Genomic DNA, 25975 nt, shown 5'->3' with positions numbered 1-25975 from the left:
TCTATTGCCTGCTATATGCATTACATGAATCAGTGATCCACTACTGATTATTATTAAATTGGCTCAAATTTATGAGACTTTTTAAATATTTAAGTTTTGTTTTTTCCTTGTGTTGAACTGAACTATATATTACTCAGCACCATTATCCTGCTTGCATGATTTGAAACTGCAAAAGAGCTAATAAAGGTGATATCTGCAACAAAATTCCAAGACTGAACTACTAATTGAGCTTCAGGCATCATATCCACCTTTGACGTGTCTCAAATACTCCTTCCAGAGTGCTTGTGGCTGTCTATGTGCTGCTTCTTAGGACTGTTCCCACTGAAATAATCCTATTTCTTTTTCCACCCTCATCTGCAGTCTTCAACAGTAGTAATGTAGTAAAAAAATACGGAGAGGAACGATTGACACTTACTGCTTAGAAAATAATGACAACTGAAATACTGATCTAGCTAGTTATGTAAGGAGCTGGGCGCTAAAATGAAGCCTGTTAACAAATACTGGAATCCAAAGATTGTTCTTTAGGAGGTGATATTATATCTGGTATACCTCAGTCTCTTTCATGGTGACTTGAATTTTTAAAAAATAATTAAAATGGTTTTGCAGTGTTGTTATGCACTTCCATATGCATTACAGCATTGGTGTCACAGAGCATACAAAGCCTGCAGGATGACTTAGATTATCATTTGTATCTGTAAATGCTACAGCAGTATCTGCTTGCATAAATCAAGGAGTCTTCTCATACCATTAAGAAGTGATTTCATTCCCTCAGATTTTGTGTGAATAGGACGAGGACTTCTACTTAGACAGCTGCAGGAATGTCAATACCAGCAAAACAGTTATTGATTCTTGGGATGATTTCAATCACTTAGTTTCTTTGTTGCTGCAGGAGCCACCAAAATTGAAGGACACTGAAGGATCTATATTAATTAAATTACACAAGTGCTACTATTTGAAAAACAGGGGGGGCAGAATCCCTTTCTTTAATAGAAGACCTGTCTGGCCAGAGGACTGATAAATCAGAGCACTGGACGTGCCCTACAGCCCAGCACCATTCCATATATGCCCGGTGCAGTGTCGAGGGGCTGCCTGGTACACGTCGCCTCTTCTGCCCTCTCCCACATTGCCTTTGGCTGGCAGAGCTGAGTCGGGCTGGAAGAAGAGAGAAGACTCACACTGCTGAAGGGCTGGAAAAAGTAACGTCCCCCCAGCTGTAGGTAGTGATGTTTCTCCTGGAGTAGCACATCTGCTGCTTTGCATAGGTCTTGTTTTATAATTTCCACATAGTTCCTTTTTATAAATAATATCATGTTGGTCACTCTTCCATTTGAGATGGCAAAGGAATGACTTTAAAAAAAAACCCAAAACAACTCCCAACAAGTGTAGCCTTCACAAAAGTACATTTATTCACCTTTCTGTATAAAGTAACGTGTGTATACGTGTGTATTTTAAATATTAAATGCAGTTTCCACTTCAAGGCTAGTTTCAGCTTAAGGTAAATATTGAGAGCTGCTAGAGATGAGGTAGCTACACCCAGAAGAGGTCCTGGGTTGTTCCCCAAGCAGAAGACATATGGTAAAGAGGACTGGTATTTACAGATACCCTGAGAAACGTCTGTGTATGCTGCACTGTTTTCTCTCCAACCAATTAGAAGTCTGGGCTGTGGGTACTCTTCCCTGTTCTTAAAACTAAAGCTAGTTATTATTTTCAAAGAGGATTTAAAAAAAAAAAATCTCTAAAGGAAATAGAACTTGCAGTGTGCATTGTTCTGCATTGCTACTGAATGAGACTGAGTGAGAATAATAATAGAAGGATGCAGAGTAAGGCTAGAACAGGAACTTTGGCTTTTTCTGTGAGCATGCCATTTCTTAGATTAGACTCCATTTAGATAATTATATGTTATGGAGAAATTAGTTAAACTCTGAATTACAAAGGTTTTATAAATCCCTGTGTAATGAAGCATGTTGCACATGGGTTAGGACCTCTGTGATAACCACAGAGCACCTTTGGCAAGTCTGAACCTGAAATACTGACTGTTTCTAAGGCAAGCGAGTTTTTGTGGCCTTTTGAACAAAAGGGACCAGAAGATGGTTCAGTCCCAGAAAATGTGTGCCCTGCAGAGGTGGTTCTAATAAGACTACCTAAATGAAAGATCTTCTAGGGGTACTGCCTGGAACAACAGGGAGAGAGAAATCCTATCCAGCTCCCACCTTCTTGCAGTAGCAGTGTTCACATCAAAGAGAAGTGCTTTGCATGTTTAGTCTAACGTTAAAGGCCATTAACTGCTCTTGCAGTTCATCAGGCAGCTGTGACTTCATCTCTGGACACAATTTGTTATCTCAGATGAGGCAGAATGATCTTCCTTTGACTACTAACCCACTACTGCAGCACAAATTGACCCTTTTTTTATTAGCTAAGCCTTGCTGTTAATTCCTAACACATCCGTATACAAACATATTGATATTCATGGTGGAAATTTGTCAAATTGTTCCCGTTCACCCACTGGAGGAAAAAAAAAAAGCTATGGGATTTTTGGTGGAGTGACTAGTATCTAGGCTGATACTAGATACTAAAATCCTTTTCTATCTCCTCTCTAGTGCATGGACAAATACATGGAGAAAGATATAAACAACTCTGTAATAGAAAAGGTAGTTATTTCTCTCCTTGCTTATCCTGGTCATACAGGGCTGCAAAGGGATTTTTATCTACATATGTGCTAACAGCAAGGACTTTTACAATTGTTAACAAAATAAAAAAATCACAAAAAAAACCAGGAACCCCTTCTTCAGTTTTCTCTTATCTGCCTTAATTATTTATTTTAAATATATGCTTCCAGATAAGAGTTGCACTGCTGGGCTTATAATGAGGCCAAAAGGCTTCACATGCTGTGGCCAGTGAAAGTGCTTCTATTCAAATTAATTAATTGTACTTATTCCCTACCAAAAAGGTATATAATACATTACAGTCTTGCACTACAGAAGAACTCAGAATGTCCTTTGATATGAGGGTGATGTAAAGAGTTCACATTAGAAGAATTATCACCATCTCAGAGAGACTACTAAACTGAAATATGTAAATTGTAAGCACCTGCTCTGATGTGGACCAATACTTGCACTGAGCTAGCTGGACACACTGCCACTTCAGTTCTGCTGTGAATATAGGAACATCTTCAGTTTCTTATTCATGAACAATCAGATTAAAAGACATTCAAAAACTAAAAGCAAATTGAAATTTTATATTCTTTGCATTAGTAGTGCTTTGTGAAGAAAGTGACAGCATGAAAATAGCTCCTATTTTAAATGATGTGGTAGAAAAACAAGGTGTGAGCTGGAGAAAAGTGAATGCTATTCTGAAAAAGGCTTATTCATGAAAGTGATGTAGTACTGCAAGTAATAAAAGGGGAAAATGGTGTTCCAGGGTTACCAGAGAAATATCAAGTCACAGAATCACAGAATGTTAGGGGTTGGAAGGGACCTCCAGAGATCATCAAGTCCAACCCCCCTGCCAGAGCAGGACCATCAGGTCACACTGGAACACATCCAGAAGGGTCTTAAAAGTCTCCAAGGAAGGAGCCTCCACAACCTCCCTGGGGAGCCTGTTCCAGTGCTCTGGAACCCTTGAAACCCTTAAAGTCCTAGCAAAATATAATGGGATGTGTTGTCTGTGCTGGACAGAACCTATATAATGATCTTGCAGTTAAAGACTTGGAGAAAATCTCTTTCAACAGCAATGGAGGGAATCACAGAGCTTTGAACAGCAGTAAAAATACCCCTTCCTCTGAAAAGGTGCTATGGCTCTTGGAGGGGACCAAGTAACACCAACCATAAGGGATCAAACCCCAGGGCTGGAATTCCTGTTTTACTCCTGTGATCTCCACAGATCAACTGTCCAAAGTCTGGTGACACATGACTGAAATCTGAGTCTTCCAGCAAAGGTCACCAGCCTGTGTGAGCGTCAGCAATAACTGATTAATTTGCTGAAAGTGAACAAAAATAAGTTTAGAAAAGATGGCTGTTTTCTCTTTAAAGCTCCTGTGCTTTAATGTAAGCATGAACTCCTGATGGTTATTGTAACTGGAAAGTGAAATACATAAAAAGTAGAAATAAGCCTCACATGAATTATTAAAAAGCTAACAGTAAGTTTTTGATCTGCTGTAGAGACAAGATGTAAACTCAGAATTACCCTATTGCCTCAAAGCAATTTTGTTACCTTGGAGTAGCAAGTTAACAGCTATTTCTCAGGATTTATAAAACTATGTATATCACAGCATATCCTAAATATAGCTGTAGTGGCAAAATACCCAGTTATTATGCCAATGGAAAGGGGATACTTTTAAAATTATTTTTCTTAAAAAAAATCTGAAGTGCCCACTGTCCTGAAACTTATGGAAAAACATTAAATGGGAAAGGTTTGAAATCTCTGCAGATATCAAATAGTTCCTTTAACTCTTCATTCTTGTCTTATGCATCAGAAGGTTTCTTATGAGGTGTCTTTATCAAAAGTGGTGGGGGTGCCTTAAAACTGTACTCCAGTGATATGTTATTCAGGACTTGGAGAAGAGAGAGGTCTTGCCTTCCAGTGTAAATTGGTAAAGGAACGTGGTTTGAAGTGAGGTGTGGTTTTTTGGTTTGGTGGTTTGTGGTGTGGGTTGGATTTTTGCTTGTGTGTGTCTGTTGTGGTGTTTGTGGGTTGCTTTTTTGTGTTTTCTGGTGTGGTGTTTTGTTTTGTTTTCTTTCTAGCTACTGGAGATAAAGGGAGAGATTGCAATTCTTTACCAAGGAAGGTATGAATGTTATGCAAAAATAAAATCTTATTTGAACCCCTGCTACCTTCTGGATAGCTTCTGCATTGGTAAAAATTAGAGAAATATGCCAGAACTGTTAACAAGGATAACCACTGTGTTTTATGGAGCTACACCCACAGCTTTATAATGTTCAGCCTGTGCAGGTTGTCCTGCTACAAGTTGTTCTAAAGGCTGTACTGAATATCATATAATGCAGGGACTTGCACTTTAAATCCTCTAATCTTCTTCATGCTGACAGCATATGATACAAGAAATATGCTGTTTGGATTACTAAAATAATTGATGTATTCATATTTACTGTGTCACTTGTTAATACTATCTTGTTAAGTCCTTCTGGGGATGAGATCACAGATTTTTCTATCTAGCAGCTGCTGCACAGTTTCCTAAAATACCAGATTTTAGGGTTGGGCAAGGAAGAGAGGGTTGATGATAAAAACAGATGGCCTCATTGCTAACAATATACCTGAGCTTGCTAGCATGGAATGCTTGTGAAGGTGTGGGCAACCTTGTGGATTCAGGAAGAACTAAGACTGTTCAGTGAACATTTTTGGTTCTGAGAGGAAAGTCCTTTAATCTCCTGTATTACTTGGAGATAAATCCTGTCTGTGAAAAGATTAGAGATAGTCTAGTAATGTGTATGTTTATGCCTCGTGTTGCCTTTTATCAGTGTTTGATTACCCAAAAGCTCTGCAGAGAAACATATACATATCAATCTTAGAAAACCTGTGACTGAGATAAAAAGTAATGAACAATGTATAATGCATTAATTTACAATTTTTTTTTTTTTAATTACTGACTGTATGAATTACAGTTCTATTTCCTCTGGTTAATTTAGGGGAAGATTTCTTTTTCTCTTGCTCACTATGAGGGAGATACCACTGATGAAGCATGGGTGCCCTGTAATTTCTGTTGTGCTACTACTCTGTCAGAACAAGTCTTCATCCCCAGCAGTTCCTGAATCGTTACAGAAGTGAGCCAATACAGTGTCCAGTCAAAGTACTCTGTGCACTGGCCCAGTTATCTGCTCCTCTCTCAGTTATTCCCAAACATGAAATTATGAAGAAGCAGACACCTCACTGAGGTAGAATGCCAAATGAGCAGGATGTCAGTAAGATGTGCTGGGAGAATGTTATCTTTTTCAAAACTGCATTCATAGCAGTTTTACATGTGCATGTTTAATGTACATGCATAATGATCATGGTATACAAGCAGATGAATTATTCATCCATGGAAGCATCTGTAAGTTAGGAGCATAACTATAATCATTATTTGCAAGCTTACTTAATTAGATTTGAAAGACATTGTTTTGTTATGGTTGTGTTTTTTCAATGAAGTTTTTATTTTTCTCCACTAGAATTTTGGCAAATTGGCTTTGATCTTTTTTTTTTGTACTCTTTCTAAACGCAATATTAAGCAGACAAATCTAACTTCAAGATCTAGCCTCATCTTGAGGAAATGATTTTTAATTCTAATTAGTATGCTCCTGTAAAGACCGTATACTTAATCTTCATTATTGGTATTGAATTACAAGAATAAACATGGGAGAAGGCTGCTTAAAGCTTGGGTTAACATGTCGCTTATCTGTCACATTTGCTTTAGACGTGGCTTCTTTAGGGTGACAATACATTCCTGAGTGGAAGGAGGAAGTAATGGAGGAGGTCAGGAAACCCTCACCTGTCAGAATAGGATCTTCCTTGTCAAAGATTATTTGTACCAATTGTTCCATTAAGCTTTGTCCAAATAAAAATACATCCAACTTACTTATCTTAGTAGTTAACGCTGCAGAGCCAATGACAACAGTAACACCTCCTCCTCCTGCTCCAGCACCCTGTCTCTGCTCCTTGTTTAGGGTGGACAGGGAAAAGATTCAGCACGTTCAGTCACTGGCTTGTTCAGTTAGGTCAAAGGCCGGGTTCAAAGGATTAGTTGCCCTACCACAAAAGGCCATCCTGGCTGCAGTGTGCAGCCTGGGGCTCTGAGCCTGGGGAGAGAGGAGCAGGTTCCAGCCATGGGCCCTGTCAGTACATATGTAACATCTGTATGGAACCTTTCTGTAGTGGGCATGTGGTGACATTTGTGATGGTTGTCTTTGAATCAGTTTCACTGGTCTTATTTACTCTATAAACACTGTTCTTTGGATTATTACTCAAGATAACTTAATATGAATACATCAAACCCATAAAACCCATTATTGCCTCTTATAATGATTATATATATATAATCACAAACAGTTGCTGTGCTATGATCTTAAATCAAGATTAATATGAAATTAGTTTACCTAATATCAGCCTTAATCTTAGTTTTTACTTATCATCCTTGAGTAAAGAGCTCTTCTCATTCTTGTTGACAATTTCTACTGATCAAGTTAGGCTTTTTTCACTGCAGCTTAGCAGCCTGAAGTAAAGTTTTCATGGTGCCGTAAAGTGGTAGGAGAGATACTGACTTTTAAGGCATATTTTATTTCCATTTGGTGAAGGCCAGTTTGCCTGTTGTTCTTAACTGTGGAGGAGACACAGGAGGCAGGCTTCTCACCTACTTCTTCCCTTCTGACTTGGAGGAAACAACTGCTTAAGGGAGTAGACTGAGAGCAGAACTATCCTCACTTAACTGATGCTGCAGGCATCTTTCTAAGAAACATCTGGCAGGGCACTGTAGTTCTCTATTTTGGTGGGTTACAGAAGGAAAATCTGTGGACTTACTTTGCATTGTGTTATCTCTCCATTACGATACAATAGTGTCCTACACATTGGAGAAGACATGGTGCTTGCTGGACAATGGACAGCTACATCACTGCAAATCTATGGCCTATATATCCATTGTAGTTTTCTTCTGTCCGCGTAGAAAAGAGGGTGTATTAGGAGCTTAGCATCCAAAGTCTAAATGCTTGCTCCCTTTTCAAAGGGGAGGCATGGTGTTAGTGCTGAGGAGTAGCACGGTACCCAGCACCAAACCATTAGGGTGTTCACATCTCTCATGAGACCAGTCATCAAACAATAAAATTAAATGTGCCCAATTTTAGTCCATCGAGACTGACCCCTTTTCTTAGCTTGCTCAGTCATGAAATCCCATGCTGACCTCTACTAGTACTCGTATGATCTGGTTTTGTCAGAAGACGACTTTATTGTGTGCCTACTGAAAGGGCTGGCAGTGTTCAAATTGCACTGCAGGCTTCCGAGGGCAGCTGGCTGTGCTGAGGCTGAGGATGGGCACACCACTGCATTTGGGTAGAGGGGCACTTTAACTGCACGTGCTTTGTAAGTCAACCACCAAAAGGGAAATATGTTACCTCTGCTCTTCCTTGAATTGACCTGTGATTTAAATCAAACCCAGCTGACACTTTCTGTGGCACATGATCTATGTCTCGTGCTCTGTGCTAAGTCACGTTCTAATTCTGCATATTCTTCCTGCACTTTCTGTGCCCTGTGGAAGAGGTATGAATTACCAGCACACTGCTTCCCTAGGCTGAGCAATTACTTCTAATGAATATTACATGGCTTATGTGAAGATAGGAAAAAAGAGACTTGCTATGGAAACATGGCTTGTTTGATTTTTTTTCCCCTTGATGCTTTCATCTCTTCTGCAGTGGGCATTACGATGCCATTTTTCTTTATGGTGAAAGTATGGCACTTATGTCTGGTACTTTTTTTTTGTATCTTGCTTTATATTCCTTAAAATTGGGAAATGTAAGTAACGTTCCTGTATTATCTTTGTGCATTTTTTTTTTACTCTAAGTATGTTTCCTTTCTCCAGACAACAGAAATTAATTAACTTCCTGTCCTCCTTCCTAACTCTAGTTCCATGGTGTATTTCCAGGACGGGGCTTCTGTGGTGCATTGTGAGGCCTGTGCTGACTGCCATCTCCAGCACAGTCCTCAGGGCAAGAAAACGTTTGGAGCCCAGCAAAAGCTTGTGAGCTGACCTCACTGTATCTTACTGAAGTGATGCACCTGTCTTGGTTTTTCATTGATTGACCTCTTTTTTTCCTGTACCAATTATGTACTTCTGCATGTTTCTACTGTATCATATACTATACTCCTAGTAGTGAGAAGCAGGATTGCTACAGCAAAGTATGTGTGAAAAATTGCTAGCTGACAAGCACAGGGAGACACACTTTATTCTCTTGCTGTTAAACTAGTCTCAAGAAAGAGAAATGCATCTCTGCACTGCTGACGCTGAGCCAACAGTTTCAGTCGGAGTGGAGGAGAGAGAACAATATTTGTAATCCCCTGCTAAATGCAAATAAGTTCTGTGTCTCTTTTGGAGATTGCTTCCCTGAGTCAGTGGAGTTCATTTACATTTTGGTGACATCTACAAGAATTTTGCCAACACAGCTTATTACTGCAAACATTGTGTCAGTTCTGACATTTCCCTTTCCTAGGAGAATCCCCAGAATGGCTGGTTTTGTTCTTAGTAGCAGACTTGCAGCTTCCCTAGCTGAGGCACGCAGAAAGCAATGCCAGCCTTAACCTTTCCTGTCTGATAGAGAACCATTCCCTGACTTAAGCCACCACAACTTGGCCATGCTGTGAAGCACACTGTGTGAATAAAAGCCTTCCCTACAACAATTTTATTCTGGAAGCAGAACTGGCACCCTGACCTTGCTCCTAAAGCATACACAGGATTGATCTCCAGGCCTGGTTTCTGGAGCAGATGCACACACAACTATGCTGACACACTTGAGAGAGCCACACTGCAGTGGCAGAGCTCATCTTCAAACACCAAGCAGATCCAGCTCCCAGACAGGCATGTAATTCAACTTCAAGTTAATCCAGCACTCCTGGGGCCAGACAACTGAATCCATGGGAAAAAAAAAAAGCTAACTCTGTAATTGCACTAAAAGTTCTTCTAAAAGGATGCTTAATTCCCAACAAATAATCTTTTTCTTTCCCTCCCCCCATGTAACTGTTCTGGCAAGGGCCAGTGTTACAAAGATGGTGAAGGACTTACTAGAGCTTTAGGCCAGAAGTATCGTCTAAGTTAGATCCTGAACTCTGTAGTCTTTTCACACATCACTGGTTTGTGCATTCCTCTGGCTGTCCCATGCAGGAGGACTGAGGGAATTACTTCTGTCCTCAGAGAAAGATTTCATCAGGGTTTCATTCATTTGTAAACATCATTTACTAGTTCTGTGAATTACTGTTGTTTATGGGAGTCTCCAATGATGCTTAGTAAGATAGATCAAGAGAATATTTTGTTGTCTACCATTACTTTTGTTTTCTACCCTGCTTATGTATTTCTATACAATATGCATTTATTTGCCACTTTTCTTTCTGGAACAAAGCCTGGCAGCTACAAACACTTCTCTTGCAATGTAATGATATGAATGAGCCTCTTGTGTTAGTCACTCAGATGAAACCAACCAATTTATTTCAGTCATGACTTAAGGCATATTTGAATTTAGGGTTTCAAGGAGGCTTTATGCCCCCTGGCCCTGCTGACTGTTTTCTATTCTGTATTTTTCTTCTTATTCTCAATTTTACTGCACAAAGTGTTTCCCATTAGCTCATGCCTTCTAATGCAAATGTGCCAAAAAGCTGGATTTTCCTATTTATTTATAAAGAGACTGTGGACAAAGAAGTTAGGCCTCAATTCAGGAAAGTGCTTATGTGTATACTTTATGCACTGTAAATGTATTTTTGATTTTGTTTGTACAAAATTTTCCAATTCAAGGAGCACTGAGATGCACGTTCAAAAACTGTCACTGTTCTAACTCTTCACACTGTGGGAACAGTGTTTGCCTAGCTTGTGGGATCTTCTTCTTGTCATTCTGAAAATTTGTATTACAGAAGTGTTATAATCAAAATCACTGCAATGTTTTAAAATAGCTTTTTCTGAAATTCACAGATTTCATATTACAGATGAAAAGGCACATCAGGATGACTCTTTAACTAGATGAGTTTCTTGTCTGTATTTGAGGGTTTTATGGAGCAGCCTTTGCACACTGTCTTGACAGAAACTCTCCTTTTAAACCTTAGCCTCTCTTCTGAAAAAATGCAACCATACACAGGAAGATTTCAACATTTTACAATATAACAAAATACTGATTGTTTCTCACTACGAAACTGAACTAGTCATTCTATATAACCTATCAAATAGTTTAGTATTATTATCTCTACCTTGAAAAAAGCTGTATCTAGCAGAACTGAGCATTTTCTAAGTTCGTGGGGCAAGGAGGACCATCATCAGAATGACTGTTCCATTTCAGAAAGACCTGTCACTGGCATCTTTGCCTGATAGTACTCAACCAGACTCCTTTCTTCAGGCTACTGATTTCCATTAGCCACTGCCAATTTCTCTAGCCAGGAGACAAAGGGTGCCAGAGCCATACAGCCTTGGCTTTTATGTTTACTGTATGCCAGAATTCTATGTGTAGTTGTTATTTTATAAACCCTCTATTCTTTTTGGCTATGTGCTTATGAAAAGATGTTGTCAAATTAAAGATGCACAATACAGATAAAAGTTCTGCTCTAATTAACGGTTACTTGAGGGCTATTTCAATTATGTCCATTGTTCATTTCTGCTTAGGAAAGTTGGTAGTATGTGAACAGGATTTTTATATTGGGAAAGATTAGCAAATACTGACCCTCAGCAGGCAGTACAATATGCACTAAATAAAACTTAATATCAGGTAATAAAAGAGGAAAAATATGCTGAATAAACATAACAGTACTAGAAGAAGCAGTCTTTTGAATTAGTCCTTATGGTAAATACAAGTTGTAAGAGAAGAGGATATTGTTATCATTAGTTTTGATAATCCAGGCTAAGGTAGTAACTGAAATTTATCAACAAGTCCAGCATTTTTGTATGCAATAGGTTGCATGTTGTTCTAACAGGGAAATAGTAGAGAATCATCTCCATAACAATCTAAATTCTCCTAATAATCATCAATTTCTGAAATGCTCCAAAGAACTGAAATCTAACTGGAGCATCTTTTTGTTACTAAGCACGCAAAGAAGAATTATTTCTATAAGAGTAACAAGCAGCAGTGGATTCAGAACTTAATTGCATGGTAAATATTGTTTAAACTCCTATTACAACAAATTGGTGCCTTAAGAAGCCTGAATTAGTCAGCAGGATTATACGAACTGATTTACTAAGGTGCCTCCAAATTAGATGCAGACAGGTTTTTTTTTTCCTTTCCTCTCTGCCTTCATTTTTTTGGGGCGATGCTGAAGTCTTGTTCCTAGTGGCGAAGCTTGTATTATACAGATATTTCTGAATACAAGGACTAGCATTCTGTTGCATCGTAAGAGTGCTAGGGTGCCTATAATACAGCAATTTTCAAAGCTGACAAGTATAGTTCTGTCCGTTTGCTAGGTGAGTAAAGGGAAGATGAAATTTCTCAGGAAGGAATTGGTAGATACAGGGCAGATTGGGTCTCTTCAGTTTGGAGTTCTTTCCTGTAAGACTGTGACCCTGCCATGCCTTCCATTTGTGTTTCCTTCCATGATCACTAAAATGAGGTTTTCCTATCTATTTGAGTGGTGCATAACAGTATCACACAGATCAAGAGCAAGTATTCACCCACTTTTGGAGCTTCCTTTAGGAGTTAGTGCTTTCTAAGTCTCCCATTTGGGCAATCCTCTAAAGGTCCCTTATAACCCAAGGCATCCTATGATTCATCTACAGGGCAGGCTGAACCTCTATGGAATCACCTTCCTGAGTACCTTTCCATCTCCAGAGACAACCCACAGTAAACCTGTACTCAGAGGGTCTGTATAGCTTCACTGAAACTGTGTCCAAGGACTAGGAGAAGCCTGGATACAAATCTGCAAGGAAAGTGTGAAACAACAAATCCCTTTTCTTCAGTTAGAATGAAAGGACATCTAATGGATTTAACTTAGAAGGAACAAAAACAAAAGAATGAATTCACCAGGTTAAAATTTTGTATTTTCAGTGACTGTTGCCACTCTGTCAAATGCTGTTATGTTCATGTCATAGTTGTTTAAATAACAGTGCCCTGTGCCTCCCTTGAAATCTGCTTTTCTGACAAAAAAATGTCTAATATCAAAGTCTGGATAATATTCAAACATACTTTCCTTAACAGTCTCATGAAAAAATTATGTTAATCATCCTGGCTGACCTAGGCAGGATTATCTAGAGAGGACTTTCCACAGGCAGGATTATCTACATGACTTTATATGAAGCTATATGGAAATTGATGGAGATTGTTAATCCAAATGGCCTGTGGTACTTAATCGAAAGGCAATCTCTGGGATTATCTGTGTAGTTGCAGCTTTTGGAACAAACATAAACCTGTCTCCTGTTAATATGAGCCTTAAGTAAATGTTTTTCATTACAAGAGTTATTTTAAGTTTTTGTGTAGTGTTGAATTACTTTAATAATAAGAAGAGAAGGATCAAGTGACACAAGACATTCAATTTATTTGGTACAAAAGGCTCCACTCATGTAACCCTTGGGAGTGGGAGCAGTGACTGCACAGTTTTTGGTTTCAGTGGAGTAAATTCTTTGGTTGCCATGAAAATGTATGTTTAAATCTGAAACAGAAGTTTAGCTTTTAATACTACTTTCTCACGGTTTCAGGAAAGTACCTGGATAGATAATAAAGTCTTAAAAAAGAAAAGCATAGAGGTAACTCGAGACACTAAAAGATAGCTAAGATCTTGATATGCATGTAAGCTTCTATGCTAAATGGTTGGGTAGAGGACTGGAAAATGAGTAGGTAAAGGCAAGTACATCTCAAGTGCTGCAGGTCAATACTATTTTGCTGAGTGTATTTTCTGAGAAATGTACGGTTAACCCGTGAGCAAAGCTTATACATTTAATTTCCTCTTGAGGCAAGGAAAATATTAGCTTGTTTTCTCAGCTGGAACAAATCCATGCATTGCTTCTTAGAGCAGCATCCCTTGAGTACATGCAGTACAATGCTTTTGTTAAGACTTCACAGTGGTTCTACTTCTGATTCAAGAGGATTTAATACAGAAAAATCACTGTCAGTCAAGTTAAGAAAAGAACACCAGAAAGAGAAATGGGGAGAGTGGTAGAAAGATACAAGAATGTGTTTTTTCCTGTGGTGATTCTGGTTAACCAATAGAGGAAGGGATAGGCAAATATATTCATACTTAAAGTACACTTCAAATAGTTCATGTTATTTCCCATGAGGCTGAATTTCATGGTAGCTGCACATTAAATGAAGTACTTTTATGCCAGTGTTTTGCTTCTTAAATGCTAAAATTAAGTTTTCAGAGTAAACTAAGCAAGTAACAATTTTGTCTCTGAAAGCCAAGATAACTATGGAAGGTAAAAATTAACTGAATTTTATGAAATTAATTCATGTTGCCTTTTTTTTTTTCTGTCTACATTAAGGCATCTCTTTTACAGGGCTGTGTTTATATATGTGGATGCACACATCACCTGTTGGTAAGCATATACTGTTGGTTGTGTTAGAATCACCTCTATGATGAAAGACACACACAGGCCTTGTCAAGCTGTTGTTGACCACTGTGATGCCATGAACAGCTCGGTTCAACACACCCACTGGTAATGTTGCTCTTGCATTATCACTCTGCCTAGGAGTTAGGAAACTGGATGTGTGAGGTGCTACAAGAAGAACAGAGAGTCTCTCCTCTCAAAAGAATTTATTCTGTATTCTTGTTTGATCCACCACTTGTTGAGGCCCTTTCTGCCAGAACTAGACTATGTTTTTGTGGCGATATTGTGGATATTTTTCATCTTGTAGCAATATGCTAAACATATGATGGAAAACTCTCCTGGAATATCACCTCACTGGAAAGTCTGATCTTATTCACAGTAGATACTGTGGATGTTGATTTTGAGGACCCAAGATTTTCCCGATTCCCTTCCCTTCCCTGAAAAAGCCACGTTCCCATCACTAGCTGCAAAGCTCTTCCCAAACATGCCTAGGTCTGAAAGGATGAGTAAAATGCCATAGCCTGTCTTTCCTTTATAACCACCCTTCTGGGTGTAGAGCCCTCTGGAATCTTTCTGTCTCAAACAGTAAACACTGAATGTCTCTGCTTTTTGCTCATAACTGGACAAGTTATGACTTGGACTTGGACTGGTCAAGAATTCCAGTGTGACTGGACTGCCCACAGTTGGGGTGGATACCCTCAAAATGCCATGGCGTCATTCTTGTTTTAAATCAGTGGGCCACAAGAGATTTCAGTGAGCTACATGACAGTAAAACTGCAGTAATATGGTTGAGAGAGCTATCAGTTTTGGTTTTCCCCTTTCCTAGTATTTATTTCTGAACTCCTTTCTTAGCATCTCTTCTTCCTTTGCCCTTTCCATTTCTGAGGTCTTGCTTACCTGCCCAGCTGATACAAAGCAATCTCTTATTCTAAATGAGTACTGAGACCACATGGTGGTGGCTACTGGTGGAGGGAGCCCACCCTGCAGACACTATTGTATGGGATTTGATAAATGCTGGAACAAAAGGTTCTTATTTTATTCCCTCCCAACGCCTAAGTACATGAATCTAGAATATTAGGTTAGGCATTAATGACACAGTGGTCAGGAGGTGATTTGAAAGTAATTTTGCTTCCACTCAATCATTACTCTGCTTCTGTGGTTGATGTACTGCAGTGTTTTAAGAAGTAGCCCACACGCATTCATTCCCCTTAGCTCCTGACAAATCCAGAATCCCCTGGAGCGAATGCACATGCATAGTGAGCACACACCACAGACTAAGGAACTTGGCCATTTATTTCTCTTTAAAGAAAAAAAGCTTTCTGTGACCAAGAAAGAAAGCTATTGGACAAATAAACTTCTAAGGGATATACTACAGAAAAGCTTTTTGGTTTTAAACCTGCACAAAGCAGAACCTTCCATGCTTTTGGATTCTGTAATCTGAAGCTGTGTGTTTGTTTAAAGGCATGAATACTCACACTAGATCTGCTAGTTTAAACCTAAGTACTATCAGAGAGGATCTAGTCAAGTCCAAAGCAAAAAAACCACTATGCTTCTGTGATGCATTTTGAAGAACTCTGATGTTGATAGGAATGATTGACAGTTTTCAGATTGATGGAATGATTTTCTTGGGGCAGTAGGAAAGACATCCTTTCCTTTTTACTTTACTTTTATATTTCATCCTGGTTCTTCTGGGTGGCTTCTATTATATTTTTTGATAGCTGAGACTGAATTGCTGTTTTATTCCAGCTTTGCCAAATGAAGTTGTGTGTGATCAGCCCCCCTGGGAATCCCTGCATAGCTGTAGTCCACCAAAATTCCACAGTTTCAAAAGCTGATGACAGACTTGCCCGTGAGTGGAAACAACTATGTACCCAAGTCCTGGCTGTAGGTATTTACTTGGGAGAGAACTGTACTGCTTTTCAGAAGCACCTGAAAATAAGAAGGTTCTCATTTTCCAGTTTGAGGCATGTTGATGTATGACAGTAAAATTATTGTACAGATTTTTCAAAACTGTTCCAAAAGGTCTGTGTTCTTTATGGTGTATGTGATGTGTAGCCATTAGTTGTCATATAGAAACAGCACTATTACTAAAAGGTATCTTGGGTTTCTACAAAGCCAGAGGTTAGGAGAAGGAAGTGAAACAAAGTTAAAACAGAAAGAGCAAAACAAAATAACACAGTAAAGCATGTTATTGGCATTGAAAGTCTTTTTGGAGTTTTAAATTCATTACATGGAATGTTTATCAGAAACAGACCTCTGCACACTATGTGACAGTACCACCAGCTGCTTGGCAATGTAATTAATTGATCATATCACAAAAGTGCTTTGCTAATTACATGGAAAACAGTCTTGTGAGTAGTACTCGGAGGGTTTGTTTGCTGTCCTGTTGAGTGCTGTGCAGTAAGCTTGTGTATTCAGCCCTTCCATTAGAGGCAGGGACAGGGATCCGAACAGCACTTACAGACACCTCCCTCTAAAAACTGTGCAATATGTGGACCACCTGTACTAAGGAAATCTTTAGGCTCAGGAAGTAATCTCAAACCTACTTTCTCAGGGTCAGGCTTTCAACAAGCTAAGCTTCAATGAGAACAGGCACTTGTGAAGACACATCTTCTAGGTGTTAGTTTTTCTCCTTTTGCTAGGGTTTACTCTCACCATAATCCTTGGGGTTCACAGAAAACTTCCTAATAAGCTGCTGGCAAAATCTGAGGAGCTGATTCAACCCCTCTATTTAAATATAAAGCTATCCTACCTAGCTGGTTGTTGTCTTTAGCACAGATCAGGGGGCACTCATTTTAAGCATTCAATCAACTGGTTTATGAGGATGGTTTCTTCTGGTTAGTGGATGGAGGTGAGCAACTGTGAGGCATTTAACTGACAGAACTTGCTCTGCAGGCAAGAGCTGGTCTGCAGCTGTAGGATGCAAATGCTAGATGTAGACCATGGAAGATGTTCTCAAAGGTTCAAAATTATTCCAAAAGGTACGTGTGTTCTTTATGGTATATGTGATGCCACTAGTTGTCATATAGGTCAAAGATTTAAATCTAAATACTGCTTAAGCTTTTCACTGCTCTCTGCATAATTTCAGGCTGCAAGCATAAAATCATTGATGATAAAACCACTATTCCAACAACAACTTTAAGCAAGAGAAAGAGATTTAAATTGCAGCATATCATGATTTTCAGTTTCTCTAACAAAAAATAACTTTGGCAAGGAGGGCTGGCTTCACACAGTCCTAAAGGTGGAATATGGCTTTATTTTTAATTTTTTTTTTTTAAATTATTCATTTGTAACATGACAAAAATGGAAATGTTAACCTATCTATATAGCAGTTCTACACTAGGATTTATGATTAATATTATAAACTTCCACCCCAATGGAAATTAATTTAAAAACATCTGCTTAGCATCTATTGAGGTATTTTTAGTCAAGGAATACCACATTGCAAGGCAGAAATTTGGACTACAGCTTTTGTTTGGGTTTAAAAAAAGCCCAGGCAACAGCTGTCTTCATCCTCCTCTGTTCCATTTAATTCATCATAACCACAGGTAGTAATAGGCTCTACTGCACGTTAGTGATGTGCATTTGTAAATACACAGACTAGTGATGACACTGCTGCCTACCAGCATTTTGACTTAGAAAATACTACAACAGCTTTTGTCCTTGAAGAAGCAGAAACCTAGGTCAAAATATTCACTGGGAATTTGTGTGCATGAGTGTGGGGGAATGCAGATGTGGTGTCTACACATATCTGGGGAGATGATGGCTGGACGTTTTTGACTAGTGACAGTTTGATAGCTGTATCTCTGTAGTATGCTATACTTGCCTGTTAATAGAAACAAGTTTAAGTGACTTAATGCCACTTAACCAAAAAGGTTTTCAGGATGTTGAAACGATCATATGAATGTAAATTTCTCTGATTAGATAGAGAGATAAAATCCTTTTCAATTAAGGAAAAAAAAAGTTACAATCCTCATTTCTCTGAGAACATCAAAATAAGAAAACAACTTCCTTATGTGATAGATCTGTTTGCATTTTTAAACAGTTCCCTTAAACAGCAAGACAAATTGTCCAAGGACACAAAGTAACAGGTTATAAGATCAAGACCAGCTTTAAAGATGTCTTTTACTTTAAAGATGTCTAACAGAAAAACATGCAATAAGGGAACTATACTTCCTTCTTATTATGTATAGGTTTCATACAAAGTAATTGAAGTTTTTCTTGGCCAAAATAAAAAGAATTAGCTTTCTGAATGGAGATGCCATTAACTGTAAAATAAATGCAACAAATATAAGATGAGAAAAGATAATGGGAACTAGTATGTAAAAGCCTAATTTTGTTCATGCTTTATGGCTCAAGGGTGCAGTACTTTAAATGACTGTTGCCTGGGGCATCACAGGTTCTTGGATCATGACAGGAAGTTCTAAAATGTATTAGGATGAAATAAACTAAGGGAATCAAAGTATTTTCCTAACCTACAGACTAAATGTTTAGATGTAAGTTTTATAAAAGCACGAAGTTAGAAATAAGAACAGTAATTTGAATGAAGTGTCTCTATCTTGTACCTATAGCAAGAAAAAGAGTAAAGATGATACATATATTTATGTATACACATCCCCCCTTATATATATAGTATATGTTACCTACACATCAGTCACAAATGGATTTTTTTTTATACACAAGTACTTTTTCATGTGCTTATTTAAGCAGAGGTTCAGACCTGACCTGCTGTGAATGTGAAGTGCATGTGGAAACTCCATCTAGCTCTGCCACTGCCATGTCCCCGTCATTAGGCAGCAGCGCTGCTCTGGACAGTGCGAGCCTGCAGGAGCTGGCACACCAGCTCTGACTGCACGCTCATTCTGTGTAGGTTTTCTGATGATGCTGATCTTCTAACAGGGCTTCTTGTTATTCAGCACAACCAACACATGATAGAGGTGCCTTGGCACTCGTCTGAAACGTTTCTGTGTCTCTGAGGTATATGTGAAGTGACAGATGTTAGTGCCTCGCTGGATGACGCTCTGCTCTCAGTTTCATAACAACAAATCAGTCTTTCCATTGAAAAATAACAATTTTTTCCTCTAGGCAATTTCTGATGTCTGTGTACTTCTGTAACCATTGCAAATGATCTGCTGGTTTGGAGCTCTTAACTATGGTAATGTGTTCAGAGCAAACCTGTGACTATTTGACTGTTTTGTCAGCTGTCATTGTAGTTTTTTTCTTATTAACACTGAACTGACAACTTTGCATTTAGGAAAAAACATTTACATGTATTAAAAAGGGTACGTTGCCACTCACTACATTATGCAGATCTTTATAGGAGGTCAGAAAATAATGCATACTGTGTATGTATGTGATGTGCAGGGTAAGCTGCTGACAGGTTTTCATGTGATCCAGGCAAGATGCAACATCATCAAAACTGATGTGTTCCCACTAAACCTTCCACAACCCTACCCAATATGTTTACAAACCATGTGTCTAGCTCTTATCTCTCCTGATTAGATTAGGAATTAAGAGCATAAGAACCTGAGATCTTGCATAAATTCAGGTCTTGTGTGTCTTCCTGTGCATGGAAACCGCAGCCCTTCTGAATTCTAAATTATAAACTCATGATCTTTCACGCTCCGTGGATCTGACCTGAGTCCTGATCTACTTCATGGACTATGATCAGTTCTGCAGAGTGCCTGTGTTGCATGAGTGCCTGCACCCCACTGTAAGGCCAGGCAGAACGTTGTGGCAAGCACAGAGCAGTAACTGAACCGTTGGTGTTGAGGGCCTGCTGTCTACACAATGCACGTTTCAGAGGGTTTTACTTTGGATCAGCTGTCTTGCCTCCATGCATCTGAATGCCTGTTAGAAGATGGATTGAACTAAGCTCACTCCCAAAACTCATTTTTGGTTCACTTTCATCTGGAATGTATTGCCAGTAGCTGCCAATCTGCCCTCTCTGTTGTAACTTCTGGCCATTGTGCAAAACTGCGGCTAAGTTCTCCTGTACACAATGCTGTGTTAACTAAAAATCCCAAGTTTGCAAATATTTCTGGAAGGTATTAGTGACAGCACTGTGTGATCCATCCTATTTGCATCGTGTAGAATAGAGGTCTAGAAGTAATTTGCCCTCTTAGATGTTGCTAGTTACAAAATGGGTATGTCAAAAAGGTTTCAGAGTTAAACCTGTAGCTTGAAATTAACAAACATAACCACAAAAAAGTGGAAGCAGAAAAAGCTGAGATGGTTACATCACCAAGTTTCCTAATAAACAGCAATTGCTGAGATTACACCACACTGTTTTTTCATCAGAAATCCTCCAACTCATCTTTCAACTTATTCCTAACAAATCTAAAACAAAGGGCTAAAACTATGACTCCTTTAAACACACTGGATATGTCTGACTTGACAATAATTCTTACCTCTTCCCTGCACAAGTATAATTTGAATCCTTTGGCAGTTTGTTTATCCAGATTAACATTTCCAAATGCAGAGTGCTTGTCCAGCAGTCACTGCTCTGCAGAGCTGCCAGTGTCTTAATTGTTTCCGGCAATGGCGACTGCCTTTTTTAGGCTTCTTTTTTTTTTTTCTTCTCCCTCCTCAACTGGCATTTCAGAGCAGCAGCTTCACAATACATTAGCTTAATGCATTTTGAGCTTGACCAAATCTTCCACTCCCACTACTGCTGATGCGTCTGCTATTATCAGCATGCAGTATAAATGATTTAGACCTCCAAATATCCAAATCCTTGCAACAGCAAAACCAGATCGAATCTAACGTTTAGAACAGTATATTGTTACAAACACTGATTCAGTGAGCAAATGGATTCAGGTTCGTAGGACGTTTTGTCATTCTTTAGGAAGGTGAAGGGTAACTCACTTGAGCATGTTAGTTTGATGGACATATAGTCTCTGCCACAGTCCTTCTTATAGTGACAGCGCAGCCAGTTTAAGAGGCAGAGTCCGTCACCACACTGTAGTTCTTCTTTTTTACACGGCAGAATGCTCTGCTCATCTGAAAGGAGGAGAAACAATAGATGACTCTGTGTAACAAGCAACTCCTTCCTGAGCAACAAAGCCCCATGTCTACTGAAAGTCAGTCTTCCTGCTTTTAAAAGCCCTGGGCACATGAAAACACTCTCTTCTGTTTGTCAGATGTGAAGAGGGTCTCAGACTCAACCAAATATTTCCTGTGCTGTTGTTACTGATCATTTAAACAGTGTTTGAGACAGATGAGGTCTGCGTGAAGCACAGCAAAGAAATCACAGGGGTACCATGTCTCTGAGGCACCCAGTCTTCTGACTGACTTATATGCTTTAACATCCAAAACTAAACAATCCATCTTTGCTCCTGTTTCACATGCAAAATGGATAAATGAAGGGCAAAAAAAAAGGATCATCTATCTTGCATAAGCATGAAGGACTGGATTATTTCTTAGCTGTAAATTAAACTCTCACAATCCCTTTCCAGTTTGACAATTAAGGGTAGGAACTCTGATAGAGTGGGGAAGGAGTTTTTGAATAATCTTAACAAAGCCTTGGGTAAATTTACAGAGATAAAAACTCAGGTTTGGTTTGCAGAGATATTAAAACCTATATAGTAGGGTCTGCAGCTCTGCATGGGGCCAAATCTTTGACTGTCCTCTCAGCTGAAAAATTGAAGCAACTTCCCAGTACTAATGTTCATTCTTGGGAGCCGAGTAGAAACCTGAATCACTCATCTCTGCTGAGAGAAGGAGAAAACGAGTAATTTTTATCTTGTACTTTGATGGTGTACTATGGTTCCTTTTATCTTTATATATACAAACATATATGAACAGAAATTTCCTGCTCTCAAAGGAGAGCTATCAGCCTAATCCCTGTAATTTAAGAAAAGCAGAGTTTCAGGCCATGCTGATATTCATCTGTATTTGGACAAGAAACTGAAGCACTGATGGGAGTGTCATCACTTGTCAAATCTGAACAGGATCACCCCTTCCTAGTCCAAGAGTCCTGAGGCTACGCCCGAGGAGAGTGGTCACTGCCAATGCAATGGCAGCAAGCAAGAGGTGTTTAGGCTTCACTGCTCAAAATAGCTGTTTTGTTTGATGTCCATAAACATCCAAACAGCAGCTGCGTGACACAAAATTTAAAAAGGAGTTGGGGAATCTCTGTGTAAAGAGGGGTATGTAAGGGTATGTATAAGGGTATGTAAATCTATTCCAGTTTGTTAGGTTAAAAACCTATTAACATACTACAAGGAACAAACAAATTGATGGGAGATCAAGAAGTAAAAAAATTATCCAGGAAAAGAAAGGACTTCCCCTCCTTCTGCTTGTGTTATTTGAAGAAGGTGTTATTTTTCCCCCCATATCTCACCAGTAGTGCTATTGAAAGTGGCTTTCTTTTGATGGTAGATAAAAGGAAACTATTTTCTACAAATGCATCTCAGTGTACAAATGGATACACAGAAATAATTTGGTTGCAGTTTTCTAGGCCCTTCTAATAATGAGAAAGTGAAGTAAAATAGAAAATAGTTCACTAGTGACAGAATAAAAAGTTTTTAAGTTTGGCAAGGAAGACATTTGTGCAGAAAGACTCTTTGGAAATCAGCTTTAAATTTCATTAGAGCTGTATTCAGGTTACTTTATGTGAACAATCTGAAACATTCCAAACACAGGCAAATAAAACTTCAAGCCCAACCCAAAGAACACCAGCTCTTGAAAGTAAAGGCACAGAGAGCTGATGTGCAAACCAGTACCTAACAGACAACGTGCCATTCTGCTACATCATGGTTTTGTTTGATCTCTAATAATTTTAATCTTGAGCATTTCTGTCATCCTTCATAGCTGCAAAATCATGCAGTTTGGAATAACTGTTCATGATTTCCAGTTCTCCACATATCTGCTCCAGTAGCTGATACTAGTACCCCCAATGCATCTCTAAGTATCACCCACATTGACAAGATACTGTTCTAGTAAATCTTAGCTTGTGTACTTGTACCTGGCAGGTCTGCAGTCTAGAGGCCAATAATGAGATAATAGTGTTTTCTACTTTCAGAATGTCTTGCAGGACATATCCCAAATGGTTGCTTGTGTTTCTGGTAGGCATCTCAATGGTTTTGGGGTAAAATGGCATAGAATTCTCAGCAATTAAAGTTGTGGGGGTTTCCTGTCTGGGTTGGGTTTTTTTGAGATTTTGAGAGTTTAAATGTTACAGAAGCAGCATCTAAGCAGTGATCACTTGGTGATACCAAACGCAGGCATTGTGTAAATGGCAACACCTTTTGTTAACTTTGGGCTGGTTATACAGTTATTGCAAATAGCAAAAAAGAATTCACCTGCAAGAAAATGATGCAAAAGGAAAAAAATTATATATTAGCAAGTTTATTGAGTAATTGGTCCTGGTATGAATCCTATATACTTATATCTTCTGAAAAGTCTGGTTAGTTTGTAATCTAGATGTAGCTGCCCTAATTATTTTGAACATCTTTGAACTTTCTCCAGTCTACACCTTTTTGTATCTTTCTTTTTCACTGTTCCTGTTTTCACTAGTTCAACACAATTCTTTTCTATCACTGGCTACCATTTCACCATTTTTGGATGTAAGAAAGTTTTCTACAGTTCCCGAAACATAAAATTCCTGTTTTACTTTTCACCACTTTACTGGCTCTACTTTGAAGCTAAATGTCTCTTCTCTCTCATCTAGAGAGTAATACTGTGCTTTCTGTTTCTGCTAGTTGTGGTTGAACTGTATAAGTCACTTTGGGATACAGTCTTGATGAAAATGCTAGAAAACCACTGTGATGTTTTATTATCTTCAGGGAGAACTAGTAAGATTGTAGGCTATAAGAACTTACATGAGCAGATCAAATTTTTTTTCAGACTGAGAAGAAATGGGTGACGATGGTTAAAAAAAAAAAGGATTGCAAACCTATCCCATAAAACTGTATTTCCCAGATGTAACAAGAGCAAATTATGTCTTTTCCAAATCCACATGATACATATCTTCCATCTATTCTCCAGAGGAGCTGCAAAATATCTGAAAAAGCCATGAAGCCTAAATCTCTGTAAATGCTTTTTGAGGAAGAAACTGAGGTGCATGCCCATAGTCCTGCAGCAGGCAGGGACAGAGGCAGGCTTCACATTCAGTGTGGTACTCAGTGAACAAGTAACAATGTTGAAGTTTTATGCAATGAAAATTCTTTAGAAACAGAGAGTTTCATTTGTGAGAAAATGCATTACTTTCCAAGATGATGCTTCTGTCTCAGTAGAGGCTAGCACAGAGTATTTTGTCTTTACAGTATGTTTTACCCTGAGGCAAAACTGATATGAAAACAAATCAAATTGATTTTTTTTACTACAGATGACTGGGAGTCAACAAAGTCTCTTTTGGAGACTTCCCAGTTCCAAGCCCCCTTGTTCCCAACCAGAGTGTGCCATGCAATGGCATGCTGATGGCTTTCAAGGTTTGTATTATAAATCAGCACACATTTGAATGAATTTATGAAGTGAAAATTATTAATTTAAGAACATCAAAATGATGATATCAAATGTAGGGTCAGGTGCAAGATTATATAACTATGATGCATAAAATTAATCCACAACATGAAAATTAACCTGCACCATTAAAATACATATAACAGTTTACAGCAGTTGTGTACTATGCAAATTTTTATTTTCTTATGTTAGTGATACCACATTTTTTTAAAATTCAAATGACCACTGAATTATATGTCTGTTAAAGTGTATACACACTTCTCACATCAACCACTGAGTCTGATAATGCCCTGCTTGTCCACCATCAGGAACTATTCACTGCAACATGACCCTTTGCAGAAATCACAGTCCTCACGCGAGCCTGCAGCCTGGCTTTGAAACCTTTGTAGCCAGCTGCAGGAAGGTAGTGCTGGTGAAGAAGGATCCTCCAGTAACCTAGAGATGATTTAACAACTTTTGAACTTGGTGAGAGGATGAGAGAATAAACAACACATGGCACATGCTTGTTTGATGTTTAATGCTCTACTGTGCCTATATGATTTAGATGAGCACGACACAGAAACCTGTCCAAAACACAATATAAGGAAGAGAGATTCTTATCTCTCTGGTGACTTCTTGTGGCCCTCAATTCCTTAGCATTTGTGAATTGATGGCAGCCAAAGAAATTTACAATATCCTTAAATCAGAGGACAGATGCAAGGTACCATTTCTATAATATTAAGTTATCCTGATACTGTTTTTAACCCTGCATTTTACCGTGCTGTCTTTGACTGTATTTGGGAATCACAGTTTTACATGTTAGAAAATCTGGGAAGTAGTTCTTATTTCTACCTTTCTAGATGCTCCAGCACTCCTGAAGCATGATCTTACGTCTCCAACTTTAGGAAAATTTCCAATTCACAGCTTGCTTCATTCAGTAGAAACTTTTATTTTTTTTTAATTGGAAGGACAAAGATGTAGCTCTGAACATAGTTTTTTTTTACTCTCCTTATTTTAGACTTCAGTGTTTAGACTTCTTTCAGGTTGGCCAACAGGATCAAGGTGCACAAGTGCAGTTTCCACTCATGTTTCCATCTAGAATTGTGCTATTCTAAAAGCAAAGTCTTTCCTACAAGGATCTGTGTATATACAAAATCTTTGTTGGTGGTATTCTGATTTTGTGCTCTGGGACTTTTTCTACATTGGGGCAGTTTCTGATTGGGGATGATGCTAAGAAATGTACTATACAGCATGTTCCCTGGTGCACAATAGCAGGGATACACTGTAACTGCTTTTTCAATCTATTTCTGAATGTCCAACATTCTGTCTAAAGGA

The 25975-nt window shown here is 38.7% G+C and overlaps 1 protein-coding gene across 1 annotated transcript in view; it reads right to left on the bottom strand.

Moving 5' to 3' along the window:
• LOC103782438 (protein BEAN1-like) overlaps positions 1-21199 on the bottom strand; it is a gene marked incomplete at both ends in the record, with an annotated part of 31994 nt that extends 10795 nt beyond the window's left edge. The window contains one exon of the mRNA XM_008950211.1: positions 21065-21199. Coding sequence (XP_008948459.1) covers positions 21065-21199 — 135 coding nt within the window. The remainder of the gene's footprint in view (positions 1-21064) is intronic.
• Positions 21200-25975: the final 4776 nt, after the last annotated feature.

The sequence above is a fragment of the Merops nubicus genome, unplaced genomic scaffold, assembly GCF_000691845.1.
Source record: "Merops nubicus isolate BGI_N331 unplaced genomic scaffold, ASM69184v1 Scaffold36440, whole genome shotgun sequence".
Taxonomy (NCBI): domain Eukaryota; kingdom Metazoa; phylum Chordata; class Aves; order Coraciiformes; family Meropidae; genus Merops; species Merops nubicus.
The sequence above is the reverse complement of the archived record's forward strand: the minus strand, read 5'-3'. Positions and strand labels throughout refer to the sequence as shown.